The sequence below is a fragment of the Sprattus sprattus genome, assembly GCF_963457725.1.
Source record: "Sprattus sprattus genome assembly, chromosome: 19".
NCBI lineage: Eukaryota > Metazoa > Chordata > Actinopteri > Clupeiformes > Clupeidae > Sprattus > Sprattus sprattus.
This window is the reverse complement of record NC_137917.1, coordinates 26,514,885-26,534,858: the sequence shown is the minus strand read 5'-3', so window position 1 is coordinate 26,534,858 and position 19,974 is coordinate 26,514,885. Positions and strand designations below refer to the sequence as shown.

The following is a 19,974-nucleotide window of genomic DNA, read 5'->3' as shown; positions in this document are numbered from 1 at the left end:
TCCAGAGTTCTGAAGCATTGGGTCGTTCGCTCCAGAGTTCTGAAGCATTTGGTGGTGTTCTAAAGCATTGGGTGGGGTTCTGAAGCCTTGGGTTGTGTTCTGAAGCATTGGGTTGTGTTCTGAAGCATTGGGTAGTGTTCTGAAGCATTGGGTAGTGTTCTTAAGCATTGGGTGGTGTTCTGAAGCATTGGGTAGTGTTCTGAAGCATTGGGTAGTGTTCTTAAGCATTGGGTGGTGTTCTGAAGCATTGGGGGGTGTTCTGAAGCATTGGGTGATGTCTTTGAAGCATTGGGTGGTGTTCTGAAGCATTGGGTAGTGTTCTGAAGCATTGGGTAGTGTTCTGAAGCATTGGGTGGTGTTCTGAAGCATTGGGTGGTGTTCTGAAGCATTGGGTAGTGTTCTGAAGCATTGGGTAGTGTTCTGAAGCATTGGGTGGTGTTCTGAAGCATTGGGTAGTGTTCTGAAGCATTGGGTGGTGTTCTGAAGCATTGGGTAGTGTTTCTGAAGCATTGGGTGTTTATTCTAAAGCATTGGGTGGTGTTCTGAAGCATTGGGTGGTGTTCTGAAGCATTGGGTGGTGTTCTGAAGCATTGGGTGGTGTATGTGAAACATTGGGTGGTGTTCTGAAGCATTGGGTTATGTCTTTGAAGCATTGGGTGGTGTTCTGAAACATTGGGTGGTGTTCTGAAGCATTGGGTGGTGTTCTGAAGCATTGGGTGGTGTTCTGAAGCATTGGGTCGTGTTCTGAAGCATTGGGTGGTGTATGTGAAGCATTGGGTGGTGTTCTGAAGCATTGGGTGGTGTCTCTGAAGAATTGGTTGGTGTTTGTGAAACATTGGGTTGTGTCTCTGAAGAATTGGGTGGTGTTCTGAAACATTGGGTGGTGTTCTGAAACATTGGGTGGTGTTCTGAAACATTGGGTGGTGTTCTGAAACATTGGGTGGTGTTTGTGACAGGCTGGCCGCCATGAAGCGTGAGTTGAAGCTGAAGGAGTTGACGCTGGTGGAGGCCACTCACCGCAGGTTTCTGCACCACCAGCAGGACCAGCGCACCGTGCAGCTGCAGAGGCTGGACGACGAGATCCAGAGGAAGGTACGCGGCCGCCGCCATTTCATCCCGTAGCTCTATCTGATCCAGAGCTGCCCACCGCCATTTAATCCCGTAGCTCCATAGCCCCATAGCTCCATCTGATCCAGAGCTGCCCACCGCCATTTAATCCTGTAGCTCCATAGCCCCATAGCTCCATCTGATCCAGAGCTGCCCACCTTCATTTAATCCCGTAGCTCTATCTGATCCAGAGCTGCCCACCGCCATTTAATCCCATAGCTCTATCTGATCCAGAGCTGCCCACCTTTATTTCATCCCGTAGCTCTATCTGATCCAGAGCTGCCCACCTTTATTTCATCCCGTAGCTCTATCTGATCCAGAGCTGCCCACCTTTATTTCATCCCGTAGCTCTATCTGATCCAGAGCTGCCCACCTTTATTTCATCCCGTAGCTCTATCTGATCCAGAGCTGCCCACCTTTATTTCATCCCGTAGCTCCCTGTAGCCCCATAGCTCCATCTGATCCAGAGGAAGGTACGCTACTCACCTTCATTTAATCCCGTAGCTCTATCTGATCCAGAGCTGCCCACCTTTATTTCATCCCGTAGCTCCCTGTAGCCCCATAGCTCCATCTGATCCAGAGGAAGGTACGCTACTCACCTTCATTTAATCACATAGCTCCCTGTAGCTCAATAGCTCTATCTGATCCAGAGGAAGGTTGGCTGCCCATCTTCATTTAATCCCGTAGCTCCAGATCTCTATCTGATCCAGAGTAGGGTACGCTGCCCACCTTCAATAAACCCTGTAGCTCCAGAACTCTATCCGTGTTGGCACATTAGGTGTAGTCGGGAAAATGCAATGGCAGTATTAGTCATTCCAGTCGTTGTGGCAAATAAAAACTTCCACAGTCAAGTTTTATAAGACAGGGACTCCACAGTCCAAGGTTGTGAATGTCTTCATGTCTTACTGTACTGACTGTACTGCTGTGTGTGTAACTGTCCTCCTGGGGTTTGTCTGGTGTCCAGATGGCTCTACGCGATCAGGAGACTGCAGCCGCAGTGCAGGACATCGAAGTGAGACAGATGGAGCTGGATGCCAAGAGACGTCTCTTCGAACAGGTGAGGAGAAGTGACTTTAGGCCTCTATAACTATAGGTGATGATTGTGCTATGGTCACAAGTTGACCGTTCTTCCGATGTTTTGGGTGGAAAGTAAATTATACACTGCATGCCCTTATTTGCAAAAAAGCTGGTGCGTGAGTGTGATTTGGATCCCTGTGTATCCATAGCAACTAGCGAAGGAGCAACAGCGGGTGAACCAGGAAGTGGAGGCGGAGCTTGGAGTCCGCAGACATCGGGCAGAGCTTGAGGAAACAGCGTTCCGGGATGTGCTCCAGAGCGATAAGGAGCTCACCCACGACACCAAGAGGGTACGCCTCACACAGTCAGATATATTCATCCCCAGTAAAGCCACCTGATCACACCGGTCAATTATTATCATTTTTTGGGGGGGAATTCTGGAATAGCCCCTTGAGATGTACCATCTTGTTTTCGAGGGGGTCCACAATGTGATGCATGTCTTTATGATGGTGGGGGTAACCGGAGTACTGGTTACAATTCTGTCTGTTGAAGAGACCGTATGCATCTGAAGTATGTCTCTATAAGCAACTAGTAGTGCTAGTCACCTTTAAATTCATATTCATGGCACATGGTCATGTTGAAGACAGATAGACAGACCACACCTGTCATTCCAACAAGCCAGCTGGCAGTCTGGCAGGTAGATTTGCCTTGCATGGGTGTTTCTAGACCAGACCATAAGGAAGTACTGTACTGTCTGTCCTGTGGTGGATCTGTGGCGATTCGGTACCAGACGATAGTGAAGTCTGTCCCCTCTGTCCTGTGGTGGTTCGGTCCAGACCATAATAAGGTACTGTCTGTCCTGTGGTGGTTCTGTGGCGGTTCTGTACCAGACCATAATAAGGTACTGTCTGTCCTGTGGTGGTTCTGTGGTGGTTCTGTGCCAGACCATAATAAGGTACTGTCTGTCCTGTGCTGGTTCTGTGCTGGTTCTGTGCCAGACCATAATAAGGTACTGTCTGTCCTGTGCTGGTTCTGTGCCAGACCATAATAAGGTACTGTCTGTCCTGTGGTGGTTCTCATGTTCTGTGCCAGACCATAATAAGGTACTGTCTGTCCTGTGGTGGTTCTGTGGTGGTTCTGTACCAGACCGTAATAAGGTACTGTCTGTCCTGTGGTGGTTCTGTGCTGGTTCTGTGCCAGACCATAATAAGGTACTGTCTGTCCTGTGCTGGTTCTGTGCCAGACCATAATAAGGTACTGTCTGTCCTGTGGTGGTTCTCATGTTCTGTGCCAGACCATAATAAGGTACTGTCTGTCCTGTGGTGGTTCTGTGGTGGTTCTGTACCAGACCGTAATAAGGTACTGTCTGTCCTGTGGTGGTTCTGTACCAGACCGTAATAAGGTACTGTCTGTCCTGTGGTGGTTCTGTGCCAGACCGTAATAAGGTACTGTCTGTCCTGTGGTGGTTCTGTGCCAGACCGTAATAAGGTACTGTCTGTCCTGTGGTGGTTCTCAGGTTCTGGAGGAGTCTGTGGCGGAGGCGGTCCAGCTGGGCCCAGACCAGGAGTGGCAGACGGAGGTTCTGAAGCGTCTGGAGCGGTCCGACGCCGACCAGCAGAGGAGGCAGCACCTGCTGAGCCAGATGGCCCTGGAGACCCGCGGCAGAGAGGAGGAGCTCGCCAAACTCATGATGGCCGCCGAGGGCAGGAAGGTCAGAGGTCACATGACAGTGGTTTGGTAGTGACACATCAGAGCCAGTTTGGTTTGGTAGCGAGCGCATCAGAGCCAGTTTGGTTTGGTAGCGAGCGCATCAGAGCCAGTTTTGTTTGGTAGTGACACATCAGAGCCAGTTTGGTTTGGTATCGAGCGCATCAGAGCCAGTTTGGTTTGGTAGCAAGCGCATAAGAGCCAGTTTGGTAGCGAGCGCATCAGAGCCAGTTTGGTTTGGTAGCGAGCACATCACAGCCAGTTTGGTTTGGTAGCGACACATCACAGCCAGTTTGGTTTGGTAGCGACACATCACAGCCAGTTTGGTGACTTCAGTAAGATGAGAATCAGCTGATGCTGCAGGCACTGTTTTTGAAGCGTCATCATCTGACAGGCTCCTGATATGAACAAAGTTACGCCATCATTTGATTTAATGTATTTGTATTCACTTAAGACACTTCCTTAATCCCCTGAGGGTAAATTAGGACTTTAACCCACCTGTTGGCAGTGAACACACAAACTAGGTGCAGTGAGCAATTAGCACATGCACACTAGGAGAAGTGAGCACACACACACACACACACACACACACATTCCCGGAGCAGTGGGCAGCCAATTATGTCGCCACGCCCCCCAAATAATGGCACTTGGACCAGCTGTGCGTTAGATCTCAGGTCCCACTGTTGTGATGTTTGCCTCATTCTGTGTGTCTCATTATGTGTGTCTCATTCTGTGAGTCTCATTCTGTGTGTTTCGTTCTGTGTGTCTCGTCTGTGTGTCTCTTCTGTGTGTCTCTGTCTCATTCTGTGTGTCTCATTCTGTGTGTCTCATTCTGTGTGTCTCTGTCTCATTCTGTGTGTCTCATTCTGTGTGTCTCTTCTGTGTGTCTCTGTCTCATTCTGTGTGTCTCTGTCTCATTCTGTGTGTTTCATTCTGTGTGTCTCGTCTGTGTGTTTCGTTCTGAGTGTCTCCTTCTGTGTGTCTCATTCTGAGTGTCTCTTCTGTGTGTCTCGTCTGTGTGTCTCGTTCTGCGTCTCTCGTCTGTGTGTCTCTTCTGTGTGTTTCATTCTGTGTGTCTCATTCTGTGTGTTTCGTTCTGTGTGTCTCGTTCTGTGTGTCTCATTCTGAGTGTCTCGTCTGTGTGTTTCGTTCTGAGTGTCTCCTTCTGTGTGTCTCGTCTGTGTGTTTCGTTCTGTGTGACTCATTCTGTGTGTCTCGTTCTGTGGTGGCAGTGGGAGAAGGTGGAGGATGAGAAGAAGAAGAAGAAGAAAAAGGAGCAGGCAGCTGCCCCAGTGGAGTCATCGCGAGGAGATCAGGAGGGGCTCCCCAATGAGCAGGGCTACCAGAGACCTCCAAAGAGCCAGGGGGAGACGTATAGTAAGTCTAGCCACATTGCTTTCCTCTCACTGGTAGACCATAGAGAGCCCGGGGAGATGTATAGTAAGTCTAGTTAGCCATGTTGCTTTCCTCTCACTGGTAGACCATAGAGAGCCCGGGGAGATGTATAGTAAGTCTAGTTAGCCATGTTGCTTTCCTCTCACTGGTAGACCATAGAGAGCCCGGGGAGATGTATAGTAAGTCTAGTTAGCCATGTTGCTTTCCTCTCACTGGTAGACCATAGAGAGCCCGGGGAGATGTATAGTAAGTCTAGTTAGCCATGTTGCTTTCCTCTCACTGGTAGACCATAGAGAGCCCGGGGAGATGTATAGTAAGTCTAGTTAGCCATGTTGCTTTCCTCTCACTGGTAGACCATAGAGAGCCAGGTGAGATGTATAGTAAGTCTAGTTAGCCATGTTGCTTTCCTCTCACTGGTAGACCATAGAGAGCCCGGGGAGATGTATAGTAAGTCTAGTTAGCCATGTTGCTTTCCTCTCACTGGTAGACCATAGAGAGCCCGGGGAGATGTATAGTAAGTCTAGTTAGCCATGTTGCTTTCCTCTCACTGGTAGACAGTAGGGAGCAGCCTGTGTTTGCGTGGTTGTTTTGGGGTTGTTACTAGAGGCCTCTGCCCTATGCATGGACTGATGCACTGGAATCCTTTGATATCAGCGTATACTAATGGGTCAGGTCACAACTGCAGACGGGTAAGAGAATACAGTGGAGGCCACACATGTTATAGTTCACATGAGACGCTTTCTCTTGATAGGTCGACTGAGGGAGCGAAACCTCCCATCCCCCTGTCCAACAAGAGACCCTGGATGCAGGCCCAGTTCAGCGCCCACGCAACCCAATGCCAAACCAGTCTGCCTGAACAACCTCAACAGGTCTCCCTCAGAGAGCTCCACTACCTGTGAGTATGACCCACACACCCAGAGGCCCAACCCGGAGCTTCTGCGTTTACCTGCAGAAGTTTAGTCCAATCGGTTTGGTTTCTCAGAGGCTTAAGGATGTAAATTGTCAATTGTCAGCCACTATCAAAACAAGCAGTAGTGCTACATATGTAGCTTGTGTGTTTACCTGTAGAAGTTTAGTCCAATCTGTTTGGTTTCTCAGAGGCTTAAAGGCACAATATGCAACAATTATGCTTCAGGATTAGGGTTAGGATAAGCAGTTTAACCTTAAAATAACAGCTTAAAAAAAATTGGGGCGCTACAATGACTTTTAATATGGAGAATTGCGTCCGTGCCAATGGCATAGCAGGGTCGATAGGCATATAACTGCCTTCTGTAGTTTTGCCTGCCGATGCCCGCCGACCTGACTTTGATTACCTTCTGCCGATCTAGTAAGTAGCTTATTTGCCGTCTTGCTTAGTCTTGTGTTGCACATGATTGATGTTTGACTGTGTAAGGACAGTCGTTGAGTAATTAGTTTGTCATAATGTCAAAGTCAGCACATTTCAAGAGATTTCGTTAGTTTTAGCTGCTAGCATACCTTTAGCGAATAGCTATTAATCCTTAATGCACCTTTAAGGATGTAAATTGTCAATTGTCAGCCACTATCAAAACAAGCAGTAGTGCTACATATGTAACTTGTGCATTTACCTGCAGAAGTTTAGTCCAATCTGTTTGGTGTCTCAGAGGCTTAAGGATGTAAATTGTATAATCAAAACAAGCGTTAGTGCTACATATGTGACCCCCTGTGAATCATTGGTCACGTCACTAAAGTGTGAAGGGACTGTGTCCCTCTGCAGTCTCTCTGGACCGCGGTCGAGCGGAGCTGGACTGTAAGGAGCGCGAGCTGATGAAGGAAGTCAGGGACCTACGGCAGAAACTGGCCCGGGCCAAAGCAGGCCCCAGCAGCACATACTCCAGCAGCACTGTCTCACAGTGACATAAACTACAGTACCCAGAACCCCCCCCCCCCCATCCCCTCCACACATCTGAATATTGGTTTGTGAAGTTTGCTAGACAGATCAATACAAGAGTACATGTTTTGTCATGTTTGTGTGTTCTCAAGGGTTTTGTGCCTGAATTTCTTTTGTCTTTGTTGTCTTTTTTTAATTTATTTCAGAGATGTGCATTATGGTGTAGATTCTTGCAGTGTTGTAAATAAACTTTGGCATTTGTTTTTTAATTCTGACGTCTACTATGTGTTTTTAAGTGGCGCAGTTGAAGAGTTATACAATCTCTGGGAGTATTTGGTAAACAGCGTGTCCACTGATCCACTAGCTTTCTGGCAGAACACGCATTGTAATTGAATCAGTGCTGTTCCTTGGGTGATTTCCTTAATTCAACTCAGTCAGTGTCAGGTATTATGTATGTGTGCAGGCAGGGAGATGCACACAAAGCAGGCCTTCTGGCTAAGGTGGGGAGCAGTGAATTGTGAAAGAAATCATCCGCCTGCCTCCTGAAATGCTGATCATACCTGACAGGCACTTTTCATATGTCACCCAGGTTCTGCTCGTTAAGTTGAGGCACGTTGTCCCCCGGGGCGGTTCACCTGTCTTGTTATGACCGCGCCCGCAGAGCATGGTGTTCTTTACTCCGTGATGCTCAACGAGATCATTAAAGAGCAGAACGTTCCATCGATTATTCTAGTCAGCGCCTATTTTTCTCGGTTAAAATATAATGAACTAATAAAGGACAAATTTCAGAGGAACAAGCGGATCCCGGAGTCAAGTTGATGTAGACATGGACTGGAGAAATGGTGGGTTCTCCACTTTCCAACAGTCCTACCTCCAACCTACACCTGTAGGCAAGGTGAGGAGACGACTACAGGGCATGCGATATCGGTCTCTCCAGGTGACCAGCGTCGACCTAAGCCACAACGAGAGTGCTCGCCTGGCTACCGACGCACTGCTGGATGGTGGCCTGGATGCCTACCATGAGGCCCTGGCTAAAGACGGAGAAGTCGACTTTTTGTCTTGGAAGGAGAAGAAATACATCCTAGGAAATATATTGGAAACCGTGTCCGGCATCTCTAAGGACGATGAAGATTATAAAGATGCACCGGAGGCATCAGGCTCTCTTTGTGACTCCCAGACGTATTTTCCGTCGGATACAGAAAGCACCCCAACGGGGCTGCAAGTGGAAGACTTGAGTCATTATCTGCAGGGAGAAGCTTCTGTTGATGTACACTTTCAAACCAATGGCTCTGCACGCACGAAAGATCTGCTGCGTGAGTTTATTAGCAAGGCCACTACGGTAAGTAAAAAAAACAACAACACAGTACATATTTAAATCTAAGATCAGTCGGTTGACTGTAAATCTCTGCATACAGGTTCTGGCCATAGTCATGGATACGTTCAGTGACGTCGAGATTTTCTGTGACATACTCGAAGCAATGAGGAAGCGCAATGTGTCCGTCTACCTTTTACTAGACCACCTGAACCTACCCCTTTTTGTAGAGATGTGTAACAATCTACAGATCAACACTACCCATCTCACAGTGAGTTGTCTGTTCCTTTAAAATCAAAATCATTTGAACATGATGTATTATCACAGCATAAAATATTCCACAATATGGCTACATTAAGATGATAAAGATATGGATTGTTATTTCTGTGTGCAAGACTAAATGGCTGACAAGTGATCTTTATCCTGCAGAGGATGTCTGTTCGTATTGTGCCTGGGGAGACTTACTGTGCCAAGTCTGGGAGGAAATTCACCGGTCAAAATCAGGAAAAGTTCATCATTGCCGACTGCACACAAGTGCTTGTTGGATCATACAGGTACCAGAGAAACTCATGAGCCTGCCTTTAGGTACTATATGGATCCACACACAGATGAACCCAGATATACTCATTTGTTCCCATTCTTCCCCATCCCACTCGTCTTCCTCCTCAGCTTCACTTGGTTGTCGTGGCAGGTGCACAGAAGCCTGGTCATGCTCTTTAAGGGTAGTGGTGGGGTCGCGCCCTTTGACCTTGAGTTCCGTCGACTCTACGCAGCCTCTATGTCAATGCAAGAGTTCCCTGCGACGGGAAACCTCAACAGCCTTCAACTGTACCTGGACACCAAGAGTTTACATACCCAGCCAGCCACGACAAGCTCCACCACCACCACCACCACGTTAGGAGAACAACAACCAGCTGTCCAGCACTCCACTGAACCCAGGCAAGATGTCACCGCAGTCCTAGGACCCCCAGGATCACCCAGCCCTGAAAGCCAGTTGAGCTCCACAGCAACCCAACCTAGATATCAGACGGTGACGTCCGCCCCCTTCCAAGCTCCAGCTGGTCCGGGCCCCTGGGTTCAGCAGAACCCCAGCGCTGCTCTCCTGCTTCTGCGGCCAGCTCCAGCCGGACCAGGCCCCGGGCTTCAGCAAAACCCCACCACTGCTCTCCCGCCGAGGCTCCAGTGGCTCCTCAACCAGCGGCACTCTTCCTTCCCCTGGAATCACGGTGTGTCAGCGTTGCCCTGGCGACCCGCCGTCACCAACGGCAACCACCTTTTTACCAGTGTTCCGCAGACAGCACACTGGTCCTCAACACTACAATGACTTCTGCTTGGAGGAATGGAACCCACCTACGTACTACTGTAGTGCTTGACTTGAATGTTTCTGCATTAGCCAATTCATTATTCATGATGTACAGTTTAGGCTTGCATGGAGAATGTTTTACAATTTATTGTGGAAAAAAAAAACACAAATTGGTTGGGCAGGCTCTTTATTACAGAACTTTAAAAAAAAAAATAGATAAAATACATAAATTTATACTTATATGCCTGAAAACATAAAAACAATCCAACAGCACCATTCCATGAAAATGTCCTTGTACAATCTTTACTCATTCCAGGTCTGCTGACCCTCACAAACATGAGATATGCATGTGAATATTTCAACTACTAAATAAATACATTTAGTGTGTCTTCGTCGTCCTCGTCCCTCTCCCTCCTGTGTCCTGTCCTCGTCCCTCTCCCTCTTATGTCCTGTCCTCTGTAACACTGCCTCGTCCCTCTCCCTCCTCCAGCAAGCCTGCACACACCAGCCTGTGTCTGTCGTCCTCGTCACCTAGCCTCCTGTGTTCTGTTCTCTGTAACACAGCCCTGTCCCTCTCCCTCCTCCAGCAAGCCTGCACACACCAGCCTGTGTCTGTCGTCCTCGTCACCTAGCCTCCTGTGTTCTGTTCTCTGTAACACTGCCTCGTCCCTCTCCCTCCTCCAGCAAGCCTGCACACACCAGCCTGGAGCACCTCGTCACCTGGCCTTCGGTGTCCTGTCCTCTTCCTCCTCCAGCAAGCCTGCATACACCAGCCTGTCCCACCAGCGCTCCTCAAAGTCCTTCAGGTTGATGTTCCCAACGAGACTCTCCCCATCCTGGTTCTCCTCCCTCATCTTCTCCGGGTTGAGGTCTTCTGACATCACCTAGGAGCGAAATATTCATTTTGTGGGGTTATTTATTTCCGCTCTTGTAAATCAAGAAAACTCAAATAAAGAAACTTAAATTTAAGACCAAGGATTACTGAAGGCAAGAGGGTGTAAAAGCTTTAAAAACGTGCCAAATGACTGGATGGCAGGTTTGACCCTCTTACAGGTAATAGGCAAACACTTGCAAGCTTAACTTGGCATTGATTGCTCTGCATTGAACCTGACTGGCCAATAAAAACATAACCATGTGTGAGCTCTGACCTGTTCAATGACCTGGACGGTTCTTTCCGAGGGCTCCAGCCTCATTAGGGCCTCGTCTGCCTCCAGCACCGCTCGCTCGCTGGTCTGCAGCACGAAGGACGACTGCTGGATCCGCAGTATGGCCACCAGGAGCCTGGGAGAACAACACCTCGTCATTCAATCCTCTAGCAGCAACAGCTCAGCAATGCATACGATCAACACGTAAAGATATAAGGAAAACAACTAAATGGCTTAAATACAGAACTGTCACAAGAAAAATAAATGCATATGATCAACACGTAAAGATATAAGGAAAACAACTAAATGGCTTAAATACAGAACTGTCACAAGAAAATTAAATGCATACGATCAACACGTAAAGATATAAGGAAAACAACTAAATGGCTTAAATACAGAACTGTCACAAGAAAAATAAATGCATATGATCAACACGTAAAGATATAAGGAAAAACAACTAAATGGCTAAAATACAGAACTGCCACAAGGTTGTCAAGGTAATCCAGCTGTAGAGAGAACCATAAAACCACCAATCACCTTGTTCGAATGAAACCCATGCAGGCCTTCACCCAGAGCTCCCTCTTCTCCCTCTGCGGCTCCATGGCCCCCGTCGTCGTCTCCTCCTCCTCCTCTGACCTCAATGGACCCGTGACCGGATGGGCTGAAGAGGCGCCAGGTGACGCGGTGGAGCCGAGGGAGTCCAGCCGAGCGTGGCAGACTGCGGCGAGCTTCAGCCAGTGCCAGGGGTTGAACGGGTGGAGGGAGCACAGCTGCTGCGCCGCACCGACGGCAGCCCTGGCGTTGCCAAAACTCTCGCCGATGCTCAGTTCCACTAGCAGCACGTTGGTGAGCAGGCAGGTGTTTGTAGCCTCCTTCCTCTAAAGTCAGTCAACACAATCCGATACAAACATGATTGACATTAAGTCATTTAGCAGACGCTTTTGTCCAAAGCGACGTTCAAGGGAGAGACATTCAAGCTAAGAGCAATAAAAACCTGCTGTAACAATAAATACTACTTTACATAAGAAATAGAAAACGACATAGAAAGAAAATTATGCCGTTTTTAAAGTGTGTGCTGCTTCCACGTGTCACCCATACAACACTGTTTATGACTGAGTAAATGTTTGAGTAATTCACAGGTATTTTACACATGAAAAGAAAACAGCCATCATGCTCTGGTCCAGAACAACATACAAGCAACCTGGAAAATCTGGCTAATTCTGCCCCCTAGTGTTTCAACTCCGTTACGTAAGCCCCCATATCCCATGGAATTTGTGCCTCTGAAAGTTGCATGGGAACCACAAGCCTCAAATAAGGCTGGTCGGTTTTGAGTGATCAAGACTAACTGAGCTTTGAGTAAAATCTTGAAAAGTTTCTGTAATGAGAACTGTGATGTAGTGCTAATTCTTTACTAGTTAATGTGCTGAGACACCAAAAAGAATACTGGAGATTCAACTAGGAAATAGATCTCTAGGGGCTTGTGAGCAGGGAACATGTCCCGATGTCACACGTGTTATTCACACTTAACAACATCAACAAACAGTTTACAGTGTGCCGTAATCAGAAATGTAGGCTATTAGAAAAAGACAGAAAGCGGAACCCTCTGACGTTCCAGATCTTACAAGTTTTTCCGTTAGTTCCTGAGCTTGCTCTGGTCTGCCAAGTTGACAACTGCAGCGCGCCATCCCCTCGAGAACATCCCGCTTGATTGCCATATTCCCACCGGCAGGGATAAGTGACAGGCAAGTTGTGTAGTCACTGAAGGCAGTCTAGGTTCAATGCATAGACAAAACAGCATATTAAGCCTATTACATTTTTTTTTTTTTTTTCGAATTCTGCACATTCAAACGTAAAGCAAAAGGTCCTCATATCAGGCAATGTTGAATCGCTAATGATTGAGCAGCAAAAGTATGTTTATAGTGAGGGAATATAATGTAGCCTGCTGCTTACCTGATACTGTTTCCGTCTGTATGCCAGGTCGGCCCGAAATTTGTAGACTTTCTGTTTCTCCAACATATCGTCGGTATCATCATCTTCGCAGAACCACTTCATTAGAAGGGATTATAATAAGTCCGTAGTTCATTCTATTGCACCTGGTTTTCTTTAAATAATCTTGAATAAAATCATCCTTCCCTTTAAACTTACCTGAGCTTCATGGAACTTAGCATTGTAAGAAGGAAGAACGACCGAGACCCTATTCCTTGTTTCAGCAAACACAGAGTCGTCGAAGTTGCTGCCCAAAATCTCCATGTCTCAACAGTAGCATTAATACCTCAATGAAAAACTATTCACATAAAATATCTTCAAAAGCACGTTCAACTCATGTCAGCCTGTTCTGTAAACAGTAGTGTCGCATGTGACGTCCTACTGAGGATACTCCGTAAGGAAACAAGGGAATGAAGAAAGGTTCCTACTCTTAAACGCGTCCTTCTCTGTGACCCAATGACTGAAGGCCATACGCTTGCCTTTTAAATAAAAAAATCAATCTGCAGGGAACACAAGACTTTTTCATTCAAATTTATTTGTTTGATCCTCAAACAAGTATAAAATATATATTTTTTTGTCTAAATCAAGCCACAGCCTAGAAGGACAATTCAATTTAAATTAATAGCATTGCACAAGGCCTATGGCTCAGGGGAATAAAGCTTTTGACACTGACAGCAGAGGTGCCTGCAGAATATCAATCCAGGCTCATCAAAATCAATGACAGTGAAAACAGTTATACTTCAGTGATGGTTCCAAGTTTTCGGTAACTTTGCTGAGCATTTTAAAGTGTCTGAACTAAAATGCAATGAGCCATTAGATTCAACACTGATATATTTTAACAAATACATTAGTCTTACGTCTAGTACCAATGTGTTCACTGCGAAATTACTTTGTTGAAAGGCCAACAGGTATTTTTCATTAAAACCCACCAATTATTCTGCACTGACACAAACTCCAAAATAAAGTGTTTCTAGAAGCAATTAATGATCAAACTAGAGACCAAGCTTGCGCAACCAGTGGACTTCTAGTTTGAAAAATAGGACACAAGGGGTTAAAATTATGAGCTACTTTGTTAAGACAGTACTTACCACCACACACTCATTACCTCAACTGTACAATATGGTAGTATGGTTAAAGGGAACTCTACCCTACCAGAAAAATGCACTCGGAAGCTAAACTAAAAACTGAAATGATTCAAATGAGTTCAACTTCAGATCTGAATCTACATCAATTCCTCTTCTGAAAAGCTGCAACGTCACCTATCTGCACCGATTACTTTCAATCATCCACAGCATACCATAAAACGAAGCAAGTAAATTCAAGGTGGGTTTCATCATAATACATATAAACATATATAAAACTATTAAAAACTACTTGTAAAATTTGGGACCATAAAAGACCATGTATGTACAAAATGAGAAAACCCTTGTCCTGTGACTAACTGATGGTTATTGCATGCTGAACTGGGAAGTCAATGTCGATTTTCAGTAATGCCAATATGGTAAAATTTTCATGCAAATAGAATGGAAACCAGGGATCTATACCATGCTTAATGGTAACGAGATTCTACTAAATCACTTTAAAGTCATCACACTATGCTGGGGTGCACGTCAAAGTGTCTTTTCAAGGCAATTATATTGATCTTCTGGATGAAAAAACTTCAGAATGGTGTAGTTGAAACAGTATTCATAAAAGTTTTAGCTGGATTAATTTCATCTAGTTGAATAGATCAATAACATTAGAACACACACTCTGAAACACACACAAAGGTAGAGCTCGCTGTGGCTTCCCGAGACAAGAGAGGAGAAAAGGAAAACGAGACCAGGGGAAGAGAGAAGCTGTACAATCCTACATCCTACTTTGCGCGGAACAATAGAAAGCAACATGCAATCTAGACACAAATTAGAAAAGACTGGCTTTGAAACAGTCCAGTTGAGTCGGCTCCACTCCCCCTTACACACAGGCACTGGGCAATTAGCTGTTTTACATGATTATCATACTAAAAAAAAAACACAAAGACAACGAACAGGGCAATTAAGAAGATTAAAAATACCATCCACATAGTGCAGGTCTGATAGACTACAAGCAGCTATAGCCACAGCTCTTCATTGGTTGTTTCTTGGTTGTGCTGTTTCACTTTACAGATCATTGTCAGTATAAGGTGGGATAAGGTCATATACGGTCTTCTCTTAGCCACTCGACAGCTTTTGAGGGCACCAGAGGCTAAAGGTGCTTGTTTTTTTCCCCTCTCTCTCTCTGGTACATGATCTTATGTCAATAAATGTTTGGTCTCTCAAAACCATCAGATGGTTCTTGAGAATTAAGGTGGCTAGTCAAGTGTCTCTCTTTTTTTAAACCACTATTCAATAATACAAGTGGTTGACAAAGTGCCTAATTGTGTGTGGACCTGCCAGCTCCTGGCTCTGGAGACCGCACAAATCATGCATACTCCCCCTAGTGGACACCTCTCGTTAGCACAGGGGAGCAGAACATTCAACAGAGTAGCTTTGGCACCACAGGTCCTCCTTGCGAGTAGCAGACAAACCCCTTTACAGTAATCCTTCCCCTGCTCCCTCTTTTCAGTACATTAGCAAACGGTGTTCCTCAGGGGGAATCAAAATACACTTAGTAATAATAATAATAATTCAATTGCACGTGTGAGAAATGTGCTGATTATGTTTAGCAGATACTCAAATTCGTTTGATTAGAATTCTTCGTGATGTGAAATACTGCTACTCTGGTTGTGAGTGGGTTTCTGACAATCAGTGTTCAATGTTCGTTTTTTTTCTCGAATGGTCGTCATTCATTTTAAAGCGTGAGAACTAACACAGGCCTAAAATGCTTGAATGATTAGGTGTGTAAGGTGTGACACGTGAGGGTGGCAGGTAATAGTGGGAGTCTCACAGTCAGGCAGTGCTTCTTAAATCACACTGACGATACTGAACTTAAAACATGTGCTGTATCCGTCGACAACCGCCATCTGCCCCCTTCACTGTTCTTCAGAACCCGACTCAGTTTTTCTGACAGTCTGTGGAGGCTCCCAGGTTTCACTGTCGTCAGTGTCGTCGTCGTCTTCCTCGCCCTCACCCCCCTCCCCGTCCCCGTCACCGTCCCCTCCGCCAGTTTCAGCGCTTTCGGCTTCAACTACCGCCTCGCTTTCTTCCTGCGACTCTTCCTCCTCCTCTGGCTCCTCCGCTACAGCCGTGTCCTGGAAGGGATCCACGCCTGTGTCCACTTTCCTGCGGATCTCGGTAAACCACTCCCTCACCTGCTCGTAACTCATGTTGGACTTGGCCACCAGCTCGTCTAAGTCCTGCTCGTTGAGGAACTTGTGCTTTAGGTAGTATTCCTTGAGGGAATCTTTGCCGCTCTTGAACTTGATTGGTGGCGGTTTCTCGAGGTCGGCGCTCTTCTTGGGCCTCCGGTTGCGGGACCTCCCCCAGCCTCGGTTCCGCACCCTCCTCTTCCTGTTCTTGTTCCCGTTCATGCCCTCGACGTTCCCGCTCTGGTAGTAAAAATACCACTTGAGGTTCCCGTTCTTCCAAGCGTACCGGGTGTCACCGAACCAGTTGACTATGTAGGACCTCGGCAAAGCGCTCTCGTCGGCCAACTTGTCGTACTCTTCAGTGGTCGGCCACTGCGTCCGCACAAAGGCACTCTTCAAAACGTGCAACTGCTCAGGGGTTTTCTTCGTAACTTTGTCTTTGCTAGACCGTCTCGCACCGGGTGGAGTCTGGCTCCCCTTCCTGGACTCCCCCTCGGACTTGTCACCTTTTAGGTCAGTCTGGTCCGCCGTTGTCGTTGCGGACGCCACCACAGATGGGGTTTTCCGTTTTTCTGTGAACCAGGCGTCAATCTCTCGCCTGGTGAGTTTGGTTTCGGCCCTTAGTCTATTCAGCTCGTCGTCTGTGGGCGTGTCACCTTTCTGGTAGCTCTCCTCCAAAACCACCAGCTGCTCGGGTGTCTTTTCCTTAAACTTCTGGAGCGTGAAGTCCGGGAAAGGGTTCCAGGTCTTTGGACGTGTCTCCTTCTCCTTGACAACAGGTGTGGGGGAGGGTGTGGGGGACTGAGGTGTCTCATCACTGGAATCAATGACGATGGGACCACTGTTGTTGTTAGGCCGGGCATTCTCATGGAAAACTATGACGTTGTTGTTCTTGGAGTTCCGCTGGTTGTAACGCGTGTCACTGAACCACTTCTTAATCTCGCCCTTAGTCAAACTTGTGAGTTTCATCAGACGAGCGATCTCCGCGTCGCTGGCAAACTGATTTTTTAGGTAGCTGGCCTTCAGTTCTGCCAGCTGCTCTTTAGACTTCTTGGGCCTCATACCGAAGTGGTCTGCACTGAGGGCCGAGTTCTCCTGTGGGGTAAGGGATGGGGGCTGGACAGTGGTAGCCCTCTTGGTCTCGCTCATAGCAGGGCTGGCCTGACTACTGATAACCTTAGGGGCTTGGGCTTGAGTCGGGACTCCTGCCACGGTCAACGTTATAGGGGTGGAGACAGGTAAGCTGTTGGCCGTGCCCACCTGAGTCAACACCAGGCCTGGTTGGCCCACTATCTGGCATGTCTGGAGGATGGACTGCAAGCCGTTGGCGGCCGAGAGATGATGCGCCGGGATAACCGTGATCGTCTGAGGCACCGTGTGCACCGTGCCGTTGAACTGCTTCCGCCTGGCGTCCTCCACCTCCTCGGGGGTCCAGCTGACACCGTGCTTCAGTCGCTGGGCAGAGAACCAGATTTTGATCTGCTCTTCGCTGAACTTGGTCTGAGCGGACAGCCCCATGATCTCCGAAACAGACGGGTACGGGAACTTCTTGTAGGTGTTGGCCAGGACTGCGTTCGTGTCCATGGCAGTGTTGTAGGTGGGGATGCTGCTGACGGGGATCAGGAGCTGGGCTTGGGCACTTTGCTGAGCCTGTAAGGCGGACAGGACCTGGGCCAGCCCGGCGGGGAGAACAGTGGCCTGGTTGAACACCGTCTTCTTGCCGTCGGCCACCAGAGGACTGGGAATGTTGACGAGGATATTGGACCTGGTGGGATCGACATGGATCTGGCTGAACATCTCGGCAGGTACGGAGGCCACCGCAGACGACGCGTCCATGGGCTCCTGCTCACCATCGCTGTCCGGCACGGTGTCCCCCTCGTCGGCACCTTTCAGTGACATAGCAATCCTCTTGGGCTCCGATTTGCTCTTCATCTTCATGATCGGGGTCTTGCTGAGTGAAATGCTCGACGCTGACGGGTCTTCGCTGTCCTCCATGTCAGGCTGAGGAAAGCCACCCTCGTAGGTGAGGTCTGGGGGTGAGGGATCCAGGATTGCGGTTTGGCTTTGGCGCTTCATGCGGGCGAAGCTGTCCTCACCAGTGAAGTGACGCCCGTCATGCTCTGAAATACATTTACAACAACAGAGTACTGAAGAGTTAGCAAAGGAGTTTCTCTGTGAATATAGCCTCATAAAGAAACAGAGTCAATGTCCCATACAGCAGTGAATTGTGAAATGGCACTCTGAGATTCTTCTGAATGAAGAGTGCGTTACAAATTAAATACATTATTATTATTATTATTATTATTATTATTATTGTTATTTAAATGCATCTAACTATGAATCTGTGAGATTAATTCCTTTTCTGGCTGGACATAAACTGGCAACCAGCAAACTGACAAGTGAAACAATTTAATCTTGTGGAAGCATTCACAACAGCCCCTCACCTGGTTCCAGGTCGGCAGGTGGGACTGCTCCCTCCGTGGGCCCCGCCTCTGTGATGCCCATCCCTGCTCCCTCGCTTGCATCCATGGCCTCCATGTCGGGGTCCTGCTCCACATCTGACGGGAGGACCATGCAAGGGGTCGTGGACTTTCTCCTGCTTGCCATTTAGCTTACGGCACCAAAAGAAAGCTGATTGAAATGTAGGTGTGTGTGTGTTTGTGTGTGAGAGGATGAGTGTTTACTGCCCTGTCTGTGAGACAGCTGGCCTCACACGCCAGTGGCCAGGGTAATTTCAACAGTTCATCTGTATTTCCTGCAAAACAAAAAGAGATCCGATGTCATTTAAAACACCATGTCTCTTCGATTTGGGTAAAGGTATTTTTTTCACAGGTTTTTGTCTATGAATGAACTGGCACACAATTATTTTTCTGAGTTTCAGTGCACATAAACGGTGTGATTCTGTTATAAATCACTCAATCTGTCCGATTTGCGCCAAGACATAATTCTGAAGCACTGATTTTAAACACATGTTGACACTGTTAGAGGGATCTAGAGAAGCATGTACGTATGGACGTTCAAATGTAACTTGCGTCTGATCTCAAACGTGGTTGTCTGGCTAACTGTTGACGTTATGCATTGTGGGCTAAGTAAAACCAGGCGTGCAACATTATGCTACTTGCATCCAGCTCAGGAAGTATTAACATTCAACAGTCAAACACATTAATCTCCCTAGTGAATCAATGCCAATACTTTCAAGCTAACATTGGCTAAATGGAAATATGCGCGAATATTTCAGACAGAGACGGTTTTATTTATAACCACTTGAAAAGAATTCATAAACAACTGACAAACGTTCTACAGTGAACTGTGATGCTAGCTACCCAACTTACCGGGGCAGACAGCCTCAGCCCTTGCTACACAACGGAGGATTCAATGCTGCCTACTGCGACGTGTCTTCCGCTCTTGTCTGCTTGTTGCCTCCCTGCGTTGTTTCAGAGGTTCAGGCTGCAGCAATGAAGCTAGCTCGCTAGCTTGCGGGTTCTCGGAAGCTGTGGAGGCAGCGAACTGAGTCTACCGCTATCTACAGTCTCAGAAAAACACTGTACATGTTTCCATTTGAAACAGTACAAAATTCACTGATCGTTCTCTGAAGCCTGAGCATTAAGTCGGGTGGCGAATGGCTCACCTAACTCGCTGCGAATGCATCATGTTCTCGATGGAGATATTGATAATTTCTGTTCATTTTAATGGCAGTTTTTAATGATCAGGCGTCACCACTGTCAATGTACTACGTCGTTACGTCATAGCCCGGCGACTCCCCGCCGTAACTTAAATAGGTCGTGAAACCAGAGTTCTTGTTATTAATTGCCCCAGATGCAACTCCGTTGTAGAATGCAAACTTTATTTTCATATTTATCTAAAACGTGTTATTTAGCTTAGTCATAC

General features: G+C 47.2%; 4 protein-coding genes across 4 annotated transcripts in view; 2 read left to right on the top strand and 2 right to left on the bottom strand.

The window, feature by feature from the left end:
- The window catches only part of tbc1d31 (TBC1 domain family, member 31), a gene marked incomplete at its 5' end in the record, with an annotated part of 16,842 nt that extends 9,715 nt beyond the window's left edge, over positions 1-7,127 (top strand). Inside the window, 7 exons of the mRNA XM_080857556.1 lie at positions 957-1,092; positions 2,072-2,164; positions 2,334-2,474; positions 3,641-3,835; positions 5,064-5,271; positions 5,978-6,121; positions 6,962-7,127. Of these exons, the coding sequence (XP_080713682.1) occupies positions 957-1,092; positions 2,072-2,164; positions 2,334-2,474; positions 3,641-3,835; positions 5,064-5,271; positions 5,978-6,121; positions 6,962-7,101 (1,057 nt within the window). The 3' untranslated portion in view covers positions 7,102-7,127. The remainder of the gene's footprint in view (positions 1-956; positions 1,093-2,071; positions 2,165-2,333; positions 2,475-3,640; positions 3,836-5,063; positions 5,272-5,977; positions 6,122-6,961) is intronic.
- Positions 7,128-7,901: 774 nt separating this feature from the next.
- On the top strand, positions 7,902-9,711 carry fam83a (family with sequence similarity 83 member A; the record flags this gene model as incomplete). Its single annotated transcript, XM_080858125.1, has 4 exons — positions 7,902-8,414; positions 8,491-8,658; positions 8,817-8,941; positions 9,057-9,711. The coding sequence occupies 4 exons, from the start codon at positions 7,902-7,904 to the stop codon at positions 9,709-9,711; spliced, it is 1,461 nt and encodes a 486-aa protein (XP_080714251.1).
- A 149-nt stretch (positions 9,712-9,860) lies between these two features.
- cUnh8orf76 (chromosome Un C8orf76 homolog) lies at positions 9,861-13,184 on the bottom strand. The gene is made up of 6 exons (XM_080857566.1): positions 12,981-13,184; positions 12,786-12,881; positions 12,458-12,604; positions 11,373-11,713; positions 10,839-10,971; positions 9,861-10,574 (listed from the first exon to the last, which is right to left on the bottom strand). Exons 1-6 carry the CDS (start codon positions 13,083-13,085, stop codon positions 10,407-10,409), a joined length of 990 nt encoding a protein of 329 aa, XP_080713692.1. The 5' UTR covers positions 13,086-13,184; the 3' UTR covers positions 9,861-10,406.
- Positions 13,185-13,449: 265 nt separating this feature from the next.
- On the bottom strand, positions 13,450-19,732 carry zhx1 (zinc fingers and homeoboxes 1). Its single transcript, XM_080857557.1, has 3 exons — positions 19,419-19,732; positions 18,531-18,841; positions 13,450-18,206 (listed from the first exon to the last, which is right to left on the bottom strand). Exons 2-3 carry the CDS (start codon positions 18,691-18,693, stop codon positions 15,811-15,813), a joined length of 2,559 nt encoding a protein of 852 aa, XP_080713683.1. The 5' UTR covers positions 18,694-18,841; positions 19,419-19,732; the 3' UTR covers positions 13,450-15,810.
- Positions 19,733-19,974: the final 242 nt, after the last annotated feature.